The following is a 21308-nucleotide window of genomic DNA, read 5'->3' on the forward strand; positions in this document are numbered from 1 at the left end:
ACAAAAGATCACCAGATAAGACTTTTATCTTCTGTGTTTCTGAATGTTCAGTGTCTATGTGGTGACTCTTTGCTAAAGGTTGCGGGAGATCCTGATGGTAGCCAGTGCTAATATTAAAACCCCAATGATGAGTATTCCTGTACTTAATACCAAGAAAGCTCACAAGAAGGTGAAGAGACTGAAGAAGCAGCTTACCAGAGTGTGCTTAGGTGAGGTAAGTCTTGCTTCGTGGACATTATTTACAGGGGCTAACCACTTATGGTCGCCCTGCTTCCTGTGAACTAAGGTCCTTTCTAAAGTTATGTGTGTGACTATGCATGCAAAAGAATTGGATAGACGCATTGTGTTACCTCTTTAGAAGCATCACTGCAGTTCCTGGCTTCTTAAGATGTGAGAGGCATGGTTCCTCGCTAAGGAAACATGGAGAAGCAGGTTCTTGTGTGATCTTTCCCAGCCTGCATGTTGTGCATTTTAACTGGGATGGAGAACATGAGCCTGTCTGTTCCCAGTTGGAGGTATGAGTGGGCACATCTAAGAGTTTTACTAGTCTTGTTCCGGTGCTGTGGCTGCCAGGCAGGAGGAAGAGGTTGGTCAGTTATAACTCTTGATTGGAATTGATGACAGGCTGTGGCTACTAAGTATAAAGGAAGGGGTGGTGTTATGTGTATGGCAGTGGTAATCACAGACCTATTGGAGAGCTTGCCATTTCATGACTTGAAAACCCTAAAGACTGTTTGAATAAAATCATGAATAACAGTGTTCCTGTTTATGTTGAAGGAAGGCTTATGTGTCATTTGCAAAGTAACGTGAGACAGATGTGTCACCAGCTCCTTTTATTGGCTGGGCACTGAAGGCTTTCTGTGCTCTTCTCCAGCGGGCTAATCCCAAGAGCCTTGCACTGCAGTTCTAATTTTCTTAACACTATTTATTTAAGCCATTTAGAATACTGCTTTTCAAGAAGTGAGGGGATCTTTAGGTCAGAAGTTGGCTTTTACTGGGGAGGCTGACATTTGATCTATATGCTGCAGAGTCTTAATAGTTTGCATATCCACAGCATTAAGGGACTGTCTTCATTTATCCTTTGGAGAGACACAGGCAACTGTGAGTTGCCTGGACCTCTTCTGCCTACCAAAAGAGGGAAAATGTAGAGTGGGCAATGTTGAACTGAAAGAGGGAAGTTTTTCAACCTACGGTAACTTCAGCTATTCTGATAATAAAGGAATGACATATTGCAGTACAGCATCCTTGTGTGGCATTAGAATTATTTTTCCTATTTCAGGTGCTAGAGAAAGTTGACATTGGAGAATCTTTGTGTTTGGAGGGGATGCAAAACAAGCACCGCATCTACACCATGAGATTTTGTTTCTTGCCGTATGAATGCTATCGGGAAGAGAAATGTGTGAAACCAAGGGACATCTTGCATTTTATGGAGACAAGGTCAGTGTCTTCCACTATTCCACTAACGCTTTGTTTTAGCCTACAGAAAATACTTAGAAAATAGCTGGTATAATCCACATATTCCTTATGTGTTGCAGCTGGATGTTTGTTTGCATAAACCTGAAACCGTAGCTTTAGAACCCCAAAGCTGTAGCTTCCCTTTGCCAATTGTTTGAATATGATTGAGAATTTTCCAGTTAATTAGAAGAGAGTTAATTTCCTCCATTCTGAGTTTGCACCAAGGATTCTCCACACATTTCCACACTAAACTTCACAGCCTTAAGGACTAGGAAATGTTATAAACAAAGCAAAAAACTAAAGGCTGAGATTCTCAGAATGTTTCTTCTGCAGAAAGTACTGTATTTTTTTAGCAGAAACGCCATGGCGCATACGTTCTTAAGAGTTATTTTTAAGTGTTTGCGGCATTTATGCCGGAATTGTGGTTGGTGGAAGGAGGTGCAGTGGCAGCACAGCAGGGCCCTCTGAACAACAATAGGTTCCATGTGGCTGAGAGGGCCTAGATTATGGAACAGAGGCGGTGAAGGAGGAGCAGTGACAGCGCAACTGGCCTTCCTGGCCCTGGGTTTGCATGCTCTGCTCCCCCCACCCCGGCACACTTTCGTTTCTCATAGAGTGTCATTTGTGCTCCACGTGGAGGCATTTCGACCCCCTGCTCTCTCCCCTGCCAAAGGGCTTTGCTTGGGAAGGGGTGACCAGGTGCTTGGGCAGATGGGCCATGGCTGTATTTAACAGCCAGTGTGGGGCGGTGGGGGAGACACCTTTAAGTGTAAATTAGAAACTGCTTATCTCCCTATACTGCTGGCCCTGAAAGCTCTTCCCAGCAGCGGCAGAAAATCGGCTCCACCACTCAGAGAGCTTTCAGCTCTCCCCAGCAGTGCGTGGAAGAGGATCAGCTCTGCCGCTCAGCTGAGTGGTGGAGCCGATCCTCTGCCTTGCTGGGAAGAGCTTTCAGGGCCAGTGGTAGAGGGAGGTAAGCACCTTCTAATTTACACTTAAAGGTGCCTCCCACTGCCCCCCCCCCCGCCCCGGCACTGGCTGTTAAATATGGTCATGGTCTTGCCGCAGGCCCAACCTGGCCACCCCTGCCTGAGCAAACCCCTTCAGTGGTGGGGAGAGCAAGGGTCAGAAATGACCCCACATGGAGCACAAACAGCACTCCATGAGAAATGGAAGGGGTGGAATTTACTTGCTGGTTTATCTGCGTCGTTTACACCAGTGCAGCATTTCTGGTGATGTTTGAAAAGAATTCAGCCATTTTTCAGTGGTGCTGCATTCACACCAATATGGCGTTTATGCTGAAAAATACGGTATTTTTGAGTACACCAGTTTTGTACTTAGTGAGTACAGTTGTGTACTCATCTGGTTGTCACTGGTGTCCAGAGATGTACACACAGGCAAGAGAACATTTTGTATCGGTGAGTGATGGTACCCTACTCTGCAGCACACATCCACTTGATCTTCTGTGCAACTGGCTATTTCTTTTTCTTTCCATCCAGCAGCAGTATGGTTCCTCCATCTCCCTACCATGCTGTCCTGATACGATTAAGGCGTGAGGTGGGGGTGCAAAAAAGGCATCATCCAGATTCTTCCAGTCCACCATTTGCCACCAGCTATTGCTTGATCTTCTCCTCTCATGCAATGGCCTCACAGTTCCTCCACCTCCATCCTGTGCTTCTATGATATGACAAGGTGGAGAGGAGAAATAGAATCTGTTCTGAGCCTAAATGTCATGTACACCTGTACTGGTGCAAGACTGGGCACAACAGAAGGGAGGCCAATTGTAGTTGGCAGGGGAGCAGTGTGGAAGAATAAGCCCAGTCCTCAAACCTCTTTGGCATCTCATCAGCCAGATTTCCCCCCACCCTTGCAATCTCAGCAAGGTGATGGAGGCAGGCGAAATCATCAGCAGTTCACTGTCCTTGGAACAACCTGTGAATTATCTGGAGGCTTTCTTTCTCGTAGTAAGGTCAGCATCCTGCTTGGCCATGGTTTATGGGTTTGCAAAATGCACAGACCTGAAAGTAAACAAATTGTTCTAGTAAGAACTAATTGGCCTACTTTCTTTTCACTGTCTCTACAACTGGACTAAATTTGGTTCAAGGCGAGGTCCACAAGTTAGATTTCTTGCACCTCAAATGTTCATGTGTCCACCAAATCGGGGTGGATGACTTCATTACAAATGACACCATTTAGGTGTCCCTTTGTGTCACTCACTACAACTGTAGCAAATGTGGTTCAAATTGATTAGACTGTCCACAAGTTAGAGCATTTGCGCCTCAGAATTTTACACATCTGCCCTCTTGAATTGGTGTGGATGACATCACAAACTACACCGTTGAGGTGTCCCTGTGTGTCACTCACTGCAACTGTACCCAATTTGGTTTAAATTGGTTAGACAGTCCACAAATTAGCCTGCTTACACCTCAGATGTTCACATGGCTGCCATTTTGAATTGGAGTGGATGACATCATCACACATCATGCCATTAGCAATAGCAATAGCACTTACATTTATATACCGCTCTATAGCCGGAGCTCTCTAAGCGGTTTACAATGATTTAGCATATTGCCCCCAACATTCTGGGTACTCATTAGGGCATCCCTATGTGTCCCTATAGCTGTAGCAAATTTGGTTCAAATTGGTTAAGTGGTTCACAAGTTCACCCACTTGTGCCTCAAATGTTTATGCGGCCGCCATTGTGGATTGGGAGTGGATGACATCATCACAAACGACATCATTGGAGCATCCCTATGTGTCCATACAACTGTACCCAATTTGGTTCATATTGGTCCAGGCATTGCAAAGTTGATAGGGGCAGACACACACACAGAATGCTGGGTGATGTCATAAGCCTAATGGAAATTAGACTTAAAAAACTAAAATAACTGCCTCGCCATCACCAAGAATAAGACCCTTCCCTTCCCAAAGAAGGGAAATGCAAAATGTTGTGAGCAAGAAAAATTGGGGGAGGGGCCTTAATTAAAAATCTGAAGTATACTTAGACTTGCATATAACTCACCAACTTTAACTATAATTTATGTACTTGAATTACTGTCCTTTTTAATACAAGAAGAGTGCATGTGACTGCCTTCAACCAAAGGCTCCTAGACATCACATGCCAAAATGATCTAAGTAAATATAAAATACAAATAAGTTTTACCTTGGGAACCAAATATATAACTCCAAACCAGCTAGGTACCTTAGCATGTTAATGGTGCCGAAGTATAGAAGGATGTTCTCGGTGGCACATTTTAATGTTCTCCTGTCAGCAGTTCTGGAGGGTAGCTTTAAGTGGATTTCTTATGAGGAATGGGTATGCCCATGTGGAGATGGAGCAGTTGAGTCTATAGCTCATGTTTTATTATATTGTACTATTTATCAAGAACATCAAGTTTCTTAATAAAATCCTCGAACATTCTGCTGTACAATTATCCTCAGAATTGACTGGTTCCAAGAAGAGATCCTCCGTAGCACAGATGGTTGCACAATCTAGAGTTGGAGTCTGTGAGATCTGCATTGTGAACATTTCTCCTCTTCTCCCTCTCATCCCAGATTTTTTAAAATCTTGCTGGAAACAATCAAGAGGAAGAGTTCAAAGTTGGCCTCTTATAATACTGTCAGCACTCGAAGAGCAGTTCAGAGGGACTTGGATCATAATGGGGAAGGTGTAGCATCACATGAAAACCAGGTAAAGATATTGTCTACTTAGATGTACGAGTGTTGTGAATCCCTGCCATCTCCAAGATAGGGCTGAGGGAGATTCCTGCCTGCAACCTTGGAGAAGCTGCTGCCAGTCTGTGAAGACAATACTGAGCTAGATAGACCAGTGGTCTGTCTCGGTATATGGCAGCTTCCTATGTTCCTTGATAAATTTGGTTTTGAATGTGCTAGAAAGCTACATGTTTAATATATTCAAATATTTTGAAATGTGTTTATTCCTAAGGTATTCAAATGCTTTATAGTGATTATTTGTTATCTTAAATGCCCAGAAATCATTTGTGTCCTTACATTAATATGAGAATATATTCTCTTCGTCTTTAGTCAAACTAATTTGTCTCAGCTCCCCCCCTCCCCCCCGCCCCGGCAGATGTTTCAAGCATAACTGTCCAATGTTTGTGCATTTGGGGTTTTCAGTTTTAGACCACTCAGCAACAAGAAAAAAATAATCCATGGAACCAGATCTTGAATCCATTCCTACTTGCAATCTTTCTTTTGACATAGGAGGACCCTGAAGCCGAGGAAGACAGGAGAGTTCCTGATGGTGAAGCAGTTGAAGCGGATGACGATGCTACAGATGCAAAAAGAAGGGCAAAGCAGGTAGAGGAGGTAATGAAATCCTCTTGGTCTCTTATTAAAAGAAGCAGGGCTTACTAGAAAAAATTCCTATCCTTGACATCTTTTTTTTTAATGGGGAGATGGAATAATGAGAATTATATTCCAAGTGGATTTGGCCTGCTGTATTTATTATTTTGGTGCTCTAATGCCTATATATTATCTGGAAGATCTAGCTCAGAGAAACAGAATAATGAGAGTGGCCACTATCATTTCCAATTCTTAGTTTGCTTCTCTGAGACGAAGAAGCAGAGAAGGAAAAAGTAGTGATCTATTTAATCCACTGCCTACTTGTGCCTGGGATTCTGATTGCTGGCAGGTTCTTTTCCCAACTACTTCATTAGAATATACTTTGGTCACACACTTCCGAGTCCATTGCTTCAGTAAAGTGTTCTACTTAACTCAGTGATAACAACCTTTAGTATTATCTGATGAAGTTGGAGTCACTGCATGCTTATAAGTCTGCCACAACTGGAGTATTTCGTGGTTGTCTGCACAGACATCCTGAATGTAATAATTTCCAGGAGATAGGAATCCATACATTTTTGGTTGGCCATCATTTGTGGTGGTTACAGATTCTGACCCTTCCTTCAGTCCTCCGGCAAATGTAGGAGAGCTAACTGTACCAGGTAATTTTTTTTTCATGGAATGTGTCTTTAGAACTGACTAAAATAGAAATGACACATGATGAAGTATTAAGGTATGTGACAGATCAACAAGTCCCAGATCTGTATGGCATGCATCCAAGTACTTTCAAGAACTCAAATATAAAATTGCTTTTTCTCTAACAGAAGCATGCACACTGTCCCTAAAATCAATTTCTGTACCAGTTGATTGGAAAGTAGGAAACATACTACCAGTTTTTTAAAGGGATCTTGAAGGGTTTAGGAAATTACAGGCCCACTAACATCTGTTCTAAGTAAATTGATGGGAATTGTTCTTAAACATAAAGCTATTAAGTCTGTAGAAGAACAAGCCTTGCTGCTAATGAATCAGCATGGCATACACAAAGGAAAATCCTGCCTTGCCAATCTTATGGAGTTCTTTGGGTAATCTAATCTCAGATACAGTGTCTTTCTGGACGAAGAAGACGCTGGACACCTTTTATGTAAATTTTATTGAGTGTAAGTATTGACTCATGACAATACTTAATTGCCAAAAACCTTTTGACAAAAGTGCCCACCAAAGACTAGGGATGTGCACAAAACCAGCTTGGCCTGTTTGGTTTGAATTCAAACCAGCTTTGAACCAGGGTGGGTAGGTTTGGTTTGGGTTTTGCTGAAACCGCCCCCGCCCCGGTTCAGTTTGAATTCAAACTGGTTCTAAAAGGTTCTACATAGGGTATAATGGGGACTCAAACCGGCCCATTATTCCCTGTGCAGAGCACGTAGAGGATCAAAAGCAGGGTGGGTGGGTAGGCACCCAGGGTTGCCTACCACCCACCAAACCCCAAAGCAGTTGGACATTCCTTTGATTTTTTTTTTAAATTCCAATTTTCTCCCATAGGGAATAATGGGGATTTGAGTCAGCCCCATTCTCCCTCCCCCCGGGGGGTGCCTGGGCACCCCAAAGTGGGTTTGGGTGGCATGGCAGGTTGTGCCACAACTCTTCCCAGGCAGCTCCAGACCGGTGGGGTTCATAGGTTCCCCCCCTGGATTTTTTAGTTTCTGGCCTCTTAACAGTCTGTCTCTGTCAGAATAGATTCTGTGTGTGTTTGTGTGTGTAGATATATGATAGAAAAGTTCTTCATAGGGATTCACTGAGAGAACTCATACAGCAACCCAAAATCCAATTTGTGTTTGGACTTGCTTTGTTTGTTTGGTGTGTGTATTCAATTAAAGCATTTCTTTTACAGCAAACCCCACCCCCCCAACTCAAAACAGTTACTTACAGAGCAGGTCAGGGGAAATAAAAAGCTGGAGAAACATAATCACTACCTGGCTGGTATACTTGTCCCTACTCAGAGTCCTCTTGTACTTTCTTCTCAGCTTCGAGCTTGCTGGGCAGACTCTGTTCAGATTACGGCACAGGTCTAGGGCTCAGTCCAGCCTGGCTTTTCCTTTTCTTCCAGTGATTCTCGTCTTCTTGCTGGCTGCTCACTCTCTGCCTGGATTCACTCTAGCAGACTTCCAGACGCTCTTCCTTTTTCTGCAACCTCCGGCTCTGACTTGTTCCAGCAGACTCTTGACTTCTGCTTCCAGGACTCTGACTCTCAGGACTCTGTTGACTTCATTCTTCCCTCTCAAAACACTCTCAATATATACAGTTCCTCTGGCCCAATAATTTTTTAAGCCACCCAATTAGAACAAAAATTCCCTCATTTCTTGAAATCTTTCCCTCCAAAAAATCACCTGTCAAAATACTAAACCAAAAGTGAGAAGAACTGGTCTTGTGGTAGCAAGCATGACTTGTCCCCTTAGCTAAGCAGGGTCCACCCTAGTTGCATATGATTGGGAGACTTGATGTGTGAGCACTGTAAGATATTCCCTTGATGACACTATAAGATATTCCCTTGATGACTTAGTTATTTTTGAAGAGCCTATTCCCCTTGATGAATGGATTATCAGGGCTAAACATTTCCCAGTGCTTTTGTACATTAGATTGATATGAACTATGTTTCTCTCACAGGTTGATTATGAGAGTGATGATGATGGTGAGGTGATGGGTGATGATGAAATTCCAGATGAAGAAGAGAATGCATTGCATGAAAGGGACCCAGAAGCAACTGAAACTCAGGATGAACTTTACACTCCTTCCTCTAGGCGACAGAGTCAAAAAAAGAGACAGGATACTGATGAATTGGCAAAGCACAGAGTTAGTGCTGTACTGGAGGGTCACGATGCTATAGAAAGCTATACATATGACATGGATAATGATCTGTGGTGTGAGGTAAGGTTGGGCTGCTGTGTGTGTGTGTGTGTGTGTGTGTGTGTGTGTGTGTGTGTGTGTGTGTGTACCAAATGGATGTTCAGTCTAAAAGAGCACAAACTTGTACGTGTGTGTGTAAGCAAGCATCAGTGTGCTTGCCTGTTTTTAATTCAATATGTCAGCAGAGAGAGGACTCATGCTCCTTACATCTCCCCTTCAGAACCCATTAAGACTCTTGTTTATGGCATTTTATTTATCAGGCTTAGTATAGTCTTTATTGATGCTGGAGCTTTGAGCAAACAGATAATTGAGAAAACACAACTTCAGAGTGCAAGAAAAATCTAGTGCAAGGCTTAATCTTCTGCTGACTATGCGTCTGAACACTGAAAAGACCATGCACCTTCTGTTCAGATACCTGGCATAAGAATCTTGGAATGTGGCAAACTTGGCATCACAACAGGTTAAGTCGATTTGAGCTGCTAACTTGCAGTCTTGTCTGTGGCTCAACATCGTTGTTGCTCATACCAAAAGCCAAAGGGGCAGTACATTGGTTTAGACCATATCACTTTCTAGATCTAGATGCACAGTAGACAGCCATCCATGGAGCATGTTGGTAGGCCCAGCCATGAGTCCTAGCAGAATCCACTGAGGTCAGAAGTGGCCCTTAGTGTGAACAAAAGCAAGTAACTACCTTTAGAAACAATTAATGACTGTGCGGTGAGATAGTCAGATCTGATATCTGGAGCACAATCCATGGGGAACTGCTTCTGTGCAAGTCCTATTGAAGTGAGCCAGAGTGCACATCAATAGTCTTGAACAGGAGGACTTCCCAGTGAGGGGAGGTGGCCATTTGGATTTTCTGCCTCCAGCATCAACATGTCTTGGTTAGCCCTAGCTGAGGTTCTGTTTATATACCATGCCACTTTGCTGAAGCTACAAACTTTGCCAGCTGCTCTGCCTGGTTTGGTACATTGTCCTTCAGCAGCAGCTTGTAACAGTAACACCCAGTGGAGGCTCTTCCCTTAGGGCAGGGTGGGCAACGCTCACCCCCCAAAAAGGCCAAAAATGTCCAAAGAAACTAATAAAAATGGTCCAAAAACAATAATAATTGTGAGCCATTCTGTCCTCTGCCACCATTTTAGGTCTGACTGACCCAGTCACTGCAGCCCTACACTTCCCAGCCTGTAGCTTGCAAGCCTGCAGTTGACATATAGTGGGCGCTGGTAATAAAATTCCTTAAACACCTATAAGAGCACATGAAACAGTTTCAAATAACAGTGTTCATGAGGCAGGAGCCAATCCCATGGCTTGCCTTTGTTGTCAAAAGATGGGCTGAATTCAGATAGCCCTATCAGGAAGACATCATACTGATTGACAGCTCCCTCTGCCTCTGACTAGCAATCGGTGGCTGGCGGCAGTCCTTGTTCTAGTCATCTGAAGGAAGAGAGCGGCAATCACCATTTTGTTCACTCTTGGACAGTGTGCTGAGAGCAGAGCTTGCTGAGAGACCATTAATTTTGTTTACTGAGCCTCAGATTATGTGAGTTACGTTTATGTAATTGTCAGATTGTGTAAGTTATGTAATTGCTAGCAGCAATTACAGCATGGTAGGTAGCCCCCTGCACCTCTCCTTAGGTCTATACCTGAAGCGATCACTTCAAGCATAAGCCCTTCATGCTAGTACTATGTGGAAAAAAGACTTAATTTGTGGAAGGTTTTGGTGGGTTTTTTGTTTGTTTTTAGCATTTTTAAATACAGTGGTCCCTCGACTTACGAACTACTCGACATCCTTAGTTTTCGACTTACGAACAACAAAAATGACCGGAAGTCGTTGCTGGTTTAGATGCGGTTTCCTCGACTTACGAATGTTTCCAGACCTCTGTGGGTGCGCTTTTCGACTTACAAAAATTTCGACCTACGGACGTGCGTTCGGAACGGATTAACTTCGTAAGTCGAGGGACCACTGTACACCAAAGCTGCAGAGCCAGACAGATGGTTTTCTAGGCATTCAGGGTTACAAATAAAAAGAGAGAGGAATACTAGAATACAGCAGGGGTTTGCCATCACCGCCTCCTGCGCAGTATGAGATGATGCCTTTCAGCATCTTCCTATGTCGCTGCTTCCCAATAAAGGTGTACCAGCGGGGATTTGAACCAGCAACCTCTTGCTTGATAGTCAAGCATTTCCCTGCTGAGCCATTAGGTGGCTTCTCTCTAGATCAATAGACAAGGCTTATTTTTAAATCACTGCAAATTGAGAGTTTGTATGTCTGACTGGACTGATTGCTTTCCCCCCTCAATGAACTTTTTCAATTGGCACAGCATTGCACTATGTTCCCTTCTAGGTCACATTGAAACTTCCTCTGACAAAGGAGTACTTTGACCTGACTTCACTTGTGATGACTCTGGCAAACAGCACTGTTATCCACGAGACAAAGGGGATCACACGGTGTCTCCTAAATGAAACCACTAGCAAGAATGGAGAGAAGGTGCTCACTTTGCAGACTGAAGGGATAAACCTCCCCGAGCTCTTCCGATACTCTGAAGTACGTAATGAGGGGGTGGTCTGTGTTTCTTGTGGTATGATAAAGGGGGGAAGCAATAGAGAAACCATCACTTTCAAGAATGATCATTGCTTCTGAAGCTTCCCTTGCAGCATTTTCCCAAGATCTGGTCTTTTTGAAGGTGCTTTGAGAAATTTTTCCAAAACATTTGGTCACACTGAAGTGAAGCTGGTGGTAATTTTGCCACTGGTTATTATGAGAGAATCTACAGATTTTGCTTCTGAGTGAAACATTGTAATTTTTGTCAGAAATAAAACTACCCATACACTTTTGACTTACAACCTCAAAGCTGTGAAGAGATTCAGTGACATGAAAAAAGGAGAAATCTTTCTTGTCTTTTTTTTTTCTAATCGAAGTTCTAGAAATGGAGGTTTCATTCCCTTTGATCTTTGTAGAATCTATCTATTGTCTAATATCACACAACAATACTAGGAGCAGGACTAGCAGCACACTGCAGCTGAGGTAGTGGGTGATGGGGAGGGGGATCAGACAGTCCATAGATAGGATTTCACCCAAAATAAGTGTGTCATATTTTCTTCCATTTGCTTTTAAAATCAGGTGCTCCTGCTATGCACAACTGAAGTATTTTAAGAAAAGAATGAATTATAGCAATGCTTGTAGAGGCTATCTAAGAATGAAATACAAGAGTGACTTCTGCCAGGGGATGAGGCAGTCCTGATCACTCATGTAGTCTCCCCATCATACACACTCTTCCCCATCACTCCCCACCTGCAGTTGAATTGGGCTGCTGTTTCCTAGGGCAGGGATGGTTGATATTTAAGGGTCTATGGTTTGGAGCCCACAGGCTCCAAAATGAGCTACACTATTTCATTACAAATGGCATACATACACTTTCTGATTGTCTTCCTTTTGCTGATTTTCTTTTTCACCATTCTACAGCAATTCATAAAAGTGGCAATAGATCAGGGTGGAATTTTGCTTAATTGTGATTGCTTGCACCTCCTAGATTCTTGATCTGAACCAACTTTATTGCAATGACATTCATGCAGTGGCCGATACTTATGGCATTGAGGCTGCCTTGAAAGTCCTTGAAAAAGAGATTAAAGATGTGTTTGCTGTGTATGGTAAGTTTTGTGTTTGATCATGTCAGAGCGGTTAAGGCTGCTTCACATGCCTTTACAATATTTGTCCAAACTGAAAGTCATAATTGTTCCCTCATGTTTAATATATTTACATCGTAGAGGTTACTGTCATGATTCTAAAATGTAAGTTGAATGGCTGACATCCAGACTATAATACTCATGAGTAGCCTGACTGAAATTGATCAGGCCAGTTCGTCATGACTAACTTGTCCCTTTAATTTCAATAGGGCTACTCATGAGTAATTTTGTCTGGATGTCAGCTGATGCATGCCTACTTCAGAGACAGAAAATTCAGAAGTAGCTCAACATATCAGTGTCTTTAATCTCCATTGTGTTGAGCCAAAATTTTAAGATATTTAAGATGTGTTTCAGAAATAAATCTGCACATCCTCTCTAGAGGCACAAATTCCAGGTGTCAGAACTTGTGCAGTTTTTCTGTGTAGCTTCAGGAATGACCACAAGGAGGCAGAAGGGCAGCTCCATTTTGTGAGTGGTCAGAATCAGTTGAAGGCTATGAGGCAACAACTCCACTTCTTTAAAAACACTGGTTCCTTAAAGATTTAGAATGTTTTAGGTGCTAAATATAAGTAGCATTTAAAAAAAAATTATTTCTATTTATTTTACATTTTTTATCCCGCTCTTCCTCAAAGGAGCCCAGAGTGGTGTACTACATACTTAGGTTTCTCCTCACAACAACCCTGTGAAGTAGGTTAGGCTGAGAGAGAAGTGACTGGCCCAGAGTCACCCAGCTAGTTTCATGGCTGAATGGGGATTTGAACTCGGGTCTCCCTGGTCCTAGTCCAGCACTCTAGTCTCTGTTCACTTCTCCTTTTGGGGATAATCTTGCCACTTAACTCAAAGCAGAAAGATGAGCACATTGTTAACTGTCTTGGTCTTTGCATTATGTGTCACAGAGATGGTAATGGATTGCAGGAAAGATTTATTGGTGAACAGGCTCTTTTGAAGTCTCCTTTAAATCTTCCCATAATTTTTTAAGAAAGTGACTACTTGCATGTCCTAACATTCCTCCTCCTCCTGTCAACAGGAATTGTGGTAGATCCTCGGCATCTCTCTCTGGTGTCAGATTACATGTGTTTTGAAGGTGTTTACAAGCCATTGAATCGGTATGGGATGCAGTCTAGCTCATCCCCCTTGCAGCAAATGACATTTGAGACTAGTTTCAAGTTTCTGAAGGATGCAGCTATGCTAGGTAAATAAATTTCCTTCTGTTAGGAGACCACTTTGCAATTGCCTCATCTTATAACTGTGGTTTGATTGCCATGCTTCTGAGATATTAGAATATGTAGCTTACTTAGCCACCTAAGCCTTTAAATGTGTGTTTCAGATAGATTGCTCTTGAGGGAGGATCCAACTCTTCCCCCGCCCCCACCCAGTAATTTAGTTTAACTGTGTGGGGATGGAAACGTTGGTACAGGTGAGAGTTCTGATACTAGAGGCATAAGAACATGTCTTCCAGCTCTATAACCACCATAGTCTCACAGGTTGACTATGTCACCAAGGACAAGAGACTTCCAGTAACCTAATGATGGCTGTATCATATATCCTTGGACTCCCTTACCTATTACATTGGTGGTCTCCTTCAGGAGGAGGCCATTCTAGAAAGGGTGACTCATCCCAGTGGACTTTGGTGGCAGGGCTTCATTCTGAACCTCTTCTCCAGGATTTTGTCCTCCACCAAAGGAGAGAGAACCTTGAGGGTTCCTACTCTTTAGAGATAGGACCCTACCTCACTGGTCTTGCTTTGGTCTGCTGCTTTTGTGCAGGAATGAAGGGTCCGTTTCCATCTTGAACCGTGCAGTACAGTCTAACTTGAGTCCAGTGAACGAATCTTTTTCTATCTGCATATTTTTTAAAAATCCAGTGTGTGAATAGTTCATTGTTATGTTTATTGGGGGCTATTTGTGGTATGAATGTGGAGGGTTAAAAAATGGGGAGGTGTTCTGCCTCTTACCTGGTTAGTACAATCTTGGGTGCAGTATTTTTCTTCAATAAGATATTTCAGTTGCATCATGCTCTATCTGGGCGAGGGATCTCAACCACCGAAGGAGACATGAAATTCAGAATTAAATCCTGTTTCTAGCATTTGTTGGGAGGAATTGCTGCCTCCAGGATACTATTCCTTTTAAGAGCTTGAATGCTCATGACAGTTCCAGTATTCTCTTTGTTCCTGCAGACCAGCCAGACTGCAGTAGTCAGATAACTGCCTGAAGGAAGGGGAGTCCTAGGAAATGCCCACTGGATTGTGTGTGTGGGGAGGTGTCTGTGCATCCAAGCCCTGGGTACGGGATCCTCATCTTAGTTCTATAGGTTGCTGGCTCTTCCTTATAGTACTGGAGGCACCCATGTCATTGTCTGGTTTGAATAAACACAAACATAAAGCAAGTTCTTCATCAGCTTTCCTCCCAGAGGGGACTGTTTTGAAGCAGGCTTTGCATTCTTTTTTAACACAACCAATGTCTGTAATAACATCAGCTTAATTCTTCTTTTGGCAGATCAAAATAAAGGTTCACACATCCTCTCTTGAGGTTATGTGAAGTAGTCAAGAGCGCATGGCACACCCTTCATAAATGCAGAAGAGCCTTGAAACATCTATAAATAATGCTTGGTTCTTCCTGTGAAGTGTCTTATGTTATTGAGAATAAATTCTATTATTAGGATACAGTCTTCTCTCCTGTCAAAATTTTTAATTTGTTGGTAATATTCACCCTTACCTTTTTACCTTGGCATATGATTACTCAGTGCCACGTTCATTTCTGCGCTATTACTGGCACTTGCAGTTTGCCAGGAAGTAACTAATTGGCCCCAAAGTATTAAGAACCCAGCTGCCTCTCATGAATAATGAGGGATGTGTTGGGAGAAGCAAACCTCTTTTGGATCACTTCTACAAATCCTGAAGGAAAATTTTTTTGTAAAAACATGAGTCCAGAACTGCTGTTCACCAGGAGACTACTAAGCACAGAGTTTATGTTAATTAGAATGTACGTTGACATTTTCAGTACTGGCAGTCAGTGTTCCCTCTAACAGGGATTCCCAGATGTGGTTGACTACAATTCCCATAATCCCCAAGCAAAAGCATTTGCAGCTGGAGATTCTGGGAGTTGTAGTCAACATCTGGGAATCCCTGTTAGAGGGAACACTGACTGTTCCCTGACTAAACACTGACTAAACACTGTGGTTTAGTATGAATAGCGAGTGTAGGCGATCTCTTGCTACCCATAAAGCTACAGCCAAAAGAAGGATAAGCGCCATCCTCTAGGCTTTGAAATATTCCTGGCTGATGGAGATCCTCGTAATAAATTTTTTTTACAGAATTTCTGGAGCATGAGGTGACCTTCAATAGACCACAGTCTTCAAATTTAGTCAAACCATGTTAACATTAATCCTATTAAGAAGTATCTCTTATGGGGAAAATATATAGAAATTCTCTTATTACTAACTGGCAGTGGCAGCTGTGATCACTGTAGAGGGGAGGGGTAGAGGGTAGGAGAAAAGAGATAATAGTCATAATCTTTGTTATACAAGATAGTTGCTGGCTCTCTCTTATGCTATCCTTGATTTTTATTGTTTTATGTCTCTTATGTTGCTACTAGTATTTTTAAGCCCGTTATGATAACGGGCGCTAGCTTTCTCTCCCGCCTTTAAGTGTTTTTTCCCCCTTTTTCTTCCACCTTTCTGCTTGTCTGTCTGTCTCTCTCTCTCTCTGTTTTTTTTCCCCCCCCATTTTCCCCTCCTCCCTCTGTCCTCCTGCCGCCCGCTCACCCGCCCTCCCAGCTTTCCAAAATCCCCTTCCCCGCTCCTCCCCCCAATTGATTACGGGCCAAAAGGGCCCATGAGAAGGCCGTTGCCCCCGCCTATTGCCCACCCAGCTGCCCGAGCCCACCTTACCCACTCCAGCCCGCGATAGTCGGGCGAAGAAAAAAAAATTATTTGCACAGTGGAAGTGAGGAGCTCAGAAACAGAGCTCCTCTCTGTGCTATGCTGCTCCCCAAACTGCCGCTATGGACGCAAAGCTCCATATGGAAAGCTGGGAGGGCGGGTGAGCGGGCGGCAGGAGGACAGGCTTCCCCTGCCGCCTCTTCCCCCCTCAATCACCGGCCGGCGGTCTCTGGAGGCGCCGCTGCCATCCTCCGCGGCCGGCCCAGGCCCTTCACGGTCGGCTCTGTCCCGTTGGCCTCCATTCCGTCCCCCGTCTCCCCAGCTTGGTTGCTGTCTCTTCTGGGCGAGGCGGCGGCTCTGCCGCCGCCTCGGCCAGTTTCCCCCGCCAGCGCTTCTCCAGCTTCTTCAGGGCGGCCGCTTGTGGCCGTCCAAGATGTCCGCCGGGTGCTGGCGGTTGTGTCTCCCTTGCCCTGTTCTGGGCCTGCGCTTCGCGCAGGCGCATAACAGGGCAGGGAGGCACGAACACACGCTTGGTGGCCGTCCACGGATGGACACCAAGTGTTTTATTAGAGAGGATTATCATACTAAAGGATATACACAAAATCAATGAATTTATTCCTATAGAGGCCAAGCATGTCACTTGGTATTCATGGCTCCCCGTATTTCCAGTGGACCTTTAGGAAGCAACCACTGTTTTAAACTAGCATTCTTGTCATTCATTTTAGTACATTCCAGTTATAAATCTCTTGGGGGCTCCCCCCCCTTTCTGGGAACATAAAACACCCCATTCAGCTCCAATGCAAACACTTTTCCACAGCAGGCTGACATGCACAGCTGATTGCAGCTGGGCAGGCTGGCAGGCAGGCCTGAGTCTCAGTGTTTTCCTATAGCACACACACAGCAAAATCTCCACCAAGAAATAGTACCAGCTGGGCAAGAGGAGGGGAAAGAGGTGAGGTGAGGAGAATGCAAAGGAGAAAAAACTCTAGTAGGCCAAAGGGAAAAGGAGGGGCTGGGAGGTGTGGGATGAAAGGCGGGGTGGGGTGGGGGGAAGAAAGCCCCACTGGGCAAGAGAAGGAGGAAAGGGGTATGCTGCAGGGAGAGGGGGGAATACAAGGGGGGGAAAGAACGCCAATGGGCAAGAAAAAGGAAAAGAGGTGGCGAGCGGGGGTGGGTGGGCGGATGCAAGGGAATAAAAACTGCACTGGTCAACAGTAGAGAAAAGGGGTAGCTGGAGTGGGGGAGGGATGCAAGGGAGGAAAAGAAAACCCCACTGGGCAACAGAAGGGGAAGGGGGTAGCTAGAGTGGTGGGGGGCATGCAGAGCGAGAAAAAGAAAAGTAAACCCCGCTGCAGCAGGGAGGAGGGGTTGAAGCAAGCTCCGTTCTCTTCAGAGAAAACTGCTCTCTCTCTCTCTTCTGATTAGGCTGTAAGTTTCCCTTCTTAACAAGTGCATTTATTTGCTAGTGGGGAGGGGGGCACAGCTCTCCTGCCCTTACTGACCAGACCCCAATGCTAACTTGAGCATTCAGCGTGCGTGCACATGGACACACACACACACACACACACACACACTTACTTTCATTTTATCAGAATGACCTGAATGTATCAGGAGGCCATATATCATCTTTAAGGCTAGATTTTTAAATATATATATATTTTAAGAGCTGGGGGACATGCTGTTATACCTCTAGTATTAGAACTCTCATGTACATCAAAGTTTCCTCCTCCCCCACTAAATTAAATGACGGCAGGGGAGAGTTAGATATCCCCCCCCCAGAGTGATCCATCTGAAACATTTTAAAATATGTATACTACTACTACTTTTTCTTTTCTGTCCCTTCCTCCCTCCCTTTTATGATGCACATTTCTTGTATTGTGATCCTGAGGGCAGGGAAGTGTATGTATGAATTTCTGTACAGCACATTTCATATATGAGGTGCTTTATAAATAATACGCTAAGGTCCATGTGGCAAGCCCCACCCCTGCCACAGCCGCAACCAATGAGAATACGGGGCCCGTGTCTGGAGGAGGAACCACATATAGGAAGTTACCATGGGATGTATGTGGGGGAATTCTGATGTGCGCAAGGGAGGGAGGGAGGTGGGTGAGCGGAGGCGGGGAAGGCCAGATGAGCAGAGGGGAGGCTGAGGGCTTTCCTTTGCCCTGCCAAGTCTCAGACATTTGGGAGGCAAGAGGAAGGCACAAGTAAGGAGGTTTCGCTGTCTCTGCTGCCATCCTGGATGGCAGGGAGCGGTTTAAGGCGGGAGGGAGTAGAGGAAGGGTAAGAGACAGGGAGAACTAGGGTGCAGATGTTCTGTGCCAGGTTCAGCTAGTTTATTATGATTGTCATTATCTGGCAATTTTTAAAAAACTTCTGAAAACACTTCTCTTCAACCAAGCTTTCTCAGCTTTTTAAAACTTGTTTTTAAATTGTTCTGATTATTTAATTGTTTTATGATGATTTCAATTATTATTTTATGCTGTTTTATAATTTTTGTTTTAATTAATTGATTTTAATGTTTTAATGTAAACCACCCTGAGCCTTTTGGAAGGGCGGTATAAAAGTTTTATTAATAATAATAATAATAATAATAATAATAATAATAATAATAATAAATAATTATCATCATTATCATTATCATTATTATTTTCAGTCAAATGCTGTCACTGAGTTCATTTGATAATGAGATTCTCCTCAGCTAACTTCCAGTAGCAAGTGGAGACCTAAGGCAAAACACACTCCCTTTGTAACAGTTGGATTTTCTACTTTATGCTCCATGATACTAATTTTCTTGCTCTGTTTTGTTTTAGGCTCCCATGATGAGCTGCAATCACCTTCTGCTTGCTTGGTGGTAGGAAAGGTTGTCAAGGGAGGAACTGGTTTATTTGATCTCAAGCAACCTCTTAAATAGCGTTAATGTTTTTGTATAGGCTTTTAAAGCTGATTTATCGCAAGGAATGAAGATGCTGCTGTGGTTCTGTTTTTTGTTTTGTGTGTGTATGTGTAGTCTTCACTGAATGTAATTACCAATACTGGCCAATTTGGATTTGATATTTCCTATGCCTTACATCTTCAGGAATTATATTTAATAATAAATGTCTTGAGCTATGCCTTCAATTTCTTTGTCCTCATTAGTGGGATAGTGGGTTGCACTTTTACCAGAGAGGCCTTGGCACAGGTATCTGTTTGACCAGGAGTTTTCTAGTTAGCCTTGAGCAAGTAAAAAAAAAATGAGGTAACCCCATATATGCTAGCCTTGGGTCTGTGAGGAAGACAGGACACAAACATCCCCCAAATAATAATAGTACATCTTGATCCTCAACTAGGCATTGCAGAGGGCACCAGACTAGCTAGGACCTATGTAAGCCTACATAATTCCATTACTGCATGACCATTACCACTAAAAAAAAAAAGTTGATAGCTCTTACTTTATTTTATTGTTTTGTTTTTTTGCTAGAGCTGTACTGTGCAAATATAAAGTATGTGCTGTGTGAATATAAACTACAGTGCTTAGAAAAAGTTTGTGAATCCCTGTTTCTGCTCAGTGACCTATGAGGGCTTCCTGGCATGACTAGCTTGTTTAGATCGGGACTTTGACTTGACCACTCTAAAAGAGAAAATCTCTTCTTCAACAATTCTGTGGTAGATTTACTTGAATGTTTAGGGCCATTGTCTTGCTGCATGACCCTCTTTCAGCTCAGCTTCTGCTCTCAGAAAGATGGCCTGACGTCCTCTAGATTTTTCTTGTCTGCAGCTAAATGCATGGTTCCATTGATGATGGCAAGCCATCCAGGTCCTGATGCAGCAAAGCAGGTCCAAACTATGATGCCTCCACCACTATGCTTGACAGTCAGGATGAGGTACTTACTTTGGTAGTCAGTGTTTGGTTTTCACCAAACAATGTTTGATTGAACCACTGCTCTCTAAAAAGAACATTGCTGTCTAGTTCAAGTTGACTAAGGAACATCTGGATGACCCACAGGTCTTCTGGAATAATGTTCTCTGGACAAATGAATCAAAAATTGAACTTTTTGGACACAGCCAAAAATGTTTTGTTTGGCGAAAACCAAACACTGCCTTCCAAAGTAAGAACCTCATCCCGACTGTCAAGGGGGTCTATATTTAATGAGACCACTTGCCATTTTATATATTTCCTTACATCTATGTAAACTGCTTTGGAAACTTCTGTTGAAAAGCAGTATATAAATATTAATATTCATTCATTCACTCAGTCTTTGGAATTAGTAACACTCAAATATTTAAACGGATATCAGTGGACAAACATATTTAAAGAAATATCTTTTGGCACAGAACCCAAATAAGGTGCATCAGATTTTTGACCAATTAATTTTTCATCCAGAAAGAGAACCGTATTTACCAATCAGTTTCATCAAGAGAAGGGCAGAGATAAGTATCAGCCTCTAAAGCTGTTGGGGATGTGCGAAACATTTCGGGTACAGAACGTTCTGTACCTGAAACAGCCCGTTTTGGCTGTTTCAGCACCGAAACGAAACACCCGATCACCATCCCGAAATGTTTTGGAGCCGAAACGTATCACCTCTGTTTCGGCTCTGAAAATTTTGTAGTTTCGGCCCTCCATTTTGTGACCGATAACGTGCTGCTTCTTCCTCCTCCCATTTTGAGTTCTGATGTGTGCTTGAATTTCCTGACTTTCATCCTCCCATTGACTTCAATGCAAAGTTCCCAAAAGTGCTGCTACTTCCTCCTCCATTGAGTTTTGTGACATGTGCTTGAATTTCACGCCTTTCAGCCTTCCATTGACTTCAATGCAAAGTTCCCATCTGCAAAGGAATGCCCATATTTGGCTCTGCAGGAGCCAAATTAACCCTGCATTGGCCAACGAGAGGTGGAGGAGGGGGCAAGTGTGTGTGTGTGTGTGTGTGTGTGTGTGTGTGTTAGGGGGGGTTTCAGAGGTGTTTGCAGGAGGGTATTTAAAGGGCCAACAGCTATTTCTTCCTTTCTGCTGCCTTGAGCTCATTTGCCTGATTGCTCAGCCTTGCCATCATGCGTCCACCATTGCCTCCAACCATTGTTCAGCACTGCTGCCAGTGCTGCCTTTTTTT

The 21308-nt window shown here is 43.5% G+C and overlaps 1 protein-coding gene across 1 annotated transcript in view; it reads left to right on the top strand.

Annotated features, from left to right (window-relative positions):
* POLR1A (RNA polymerase I subunit A) overlaps positions 1 to 19341 on the top strand; it is a 74159-nt gene extending 54818 nt beyond the window's left edge. Inside the window, exons 26-34 of the mRNA XM_053259809.1 lie at positions 79 to 214; positions 1280 to 1437; positions 5011 to 5146; positions 5680 to 5784; positions 8419 to 8679; positions 11003 to 11203; positions 12189 to 12306; positions 13370 to 13534; positions 19035 to 19341. Of these exons, the coding sequence (XP_053115784.1) occupies positions 79 to 214; positions 1280 to 1437; positions 5011 to 5146; positions 5680 to 5784; positions 8419 to 8679; positions 11003 to 11203; positions 12189 to 12306; positions 13370 to 13534; positions 19035 to 19135 (1381 nt within the window). The 3' untranslated portion in view covers positions 19136 to 19341. The remainder of the gene's footprint in view (positions 1 to 78; positions 215 to 1279; positions 1438 to 5010; positions 5147 to 5679; positions 5785 to 8418; positions 8680 to 11002; positions 11204 to 12188; positions 12307 to 13369; positions 13535 to 19034) is intronic.
* The last annotated feature ends 1967 nt before the right edge of the window (positions 19342 to 21308 follow it).

Source organism: Hemicordylus capensis, chromosome 6 (assembly GCF_027244095.1).
Source record: "Hemicordylus capensis ecotype Gifberg chromosome 6, rHemCap1.1.pri, whole genome shotgun sequence".
NCBI classification, from domain to species: domain Eukaryota; kingdom Metazoa; phylum Chordata; class Lepidosauria; order Squamata; family Cordylidae; genus Hemicordylus; species Hemicordylus capensis.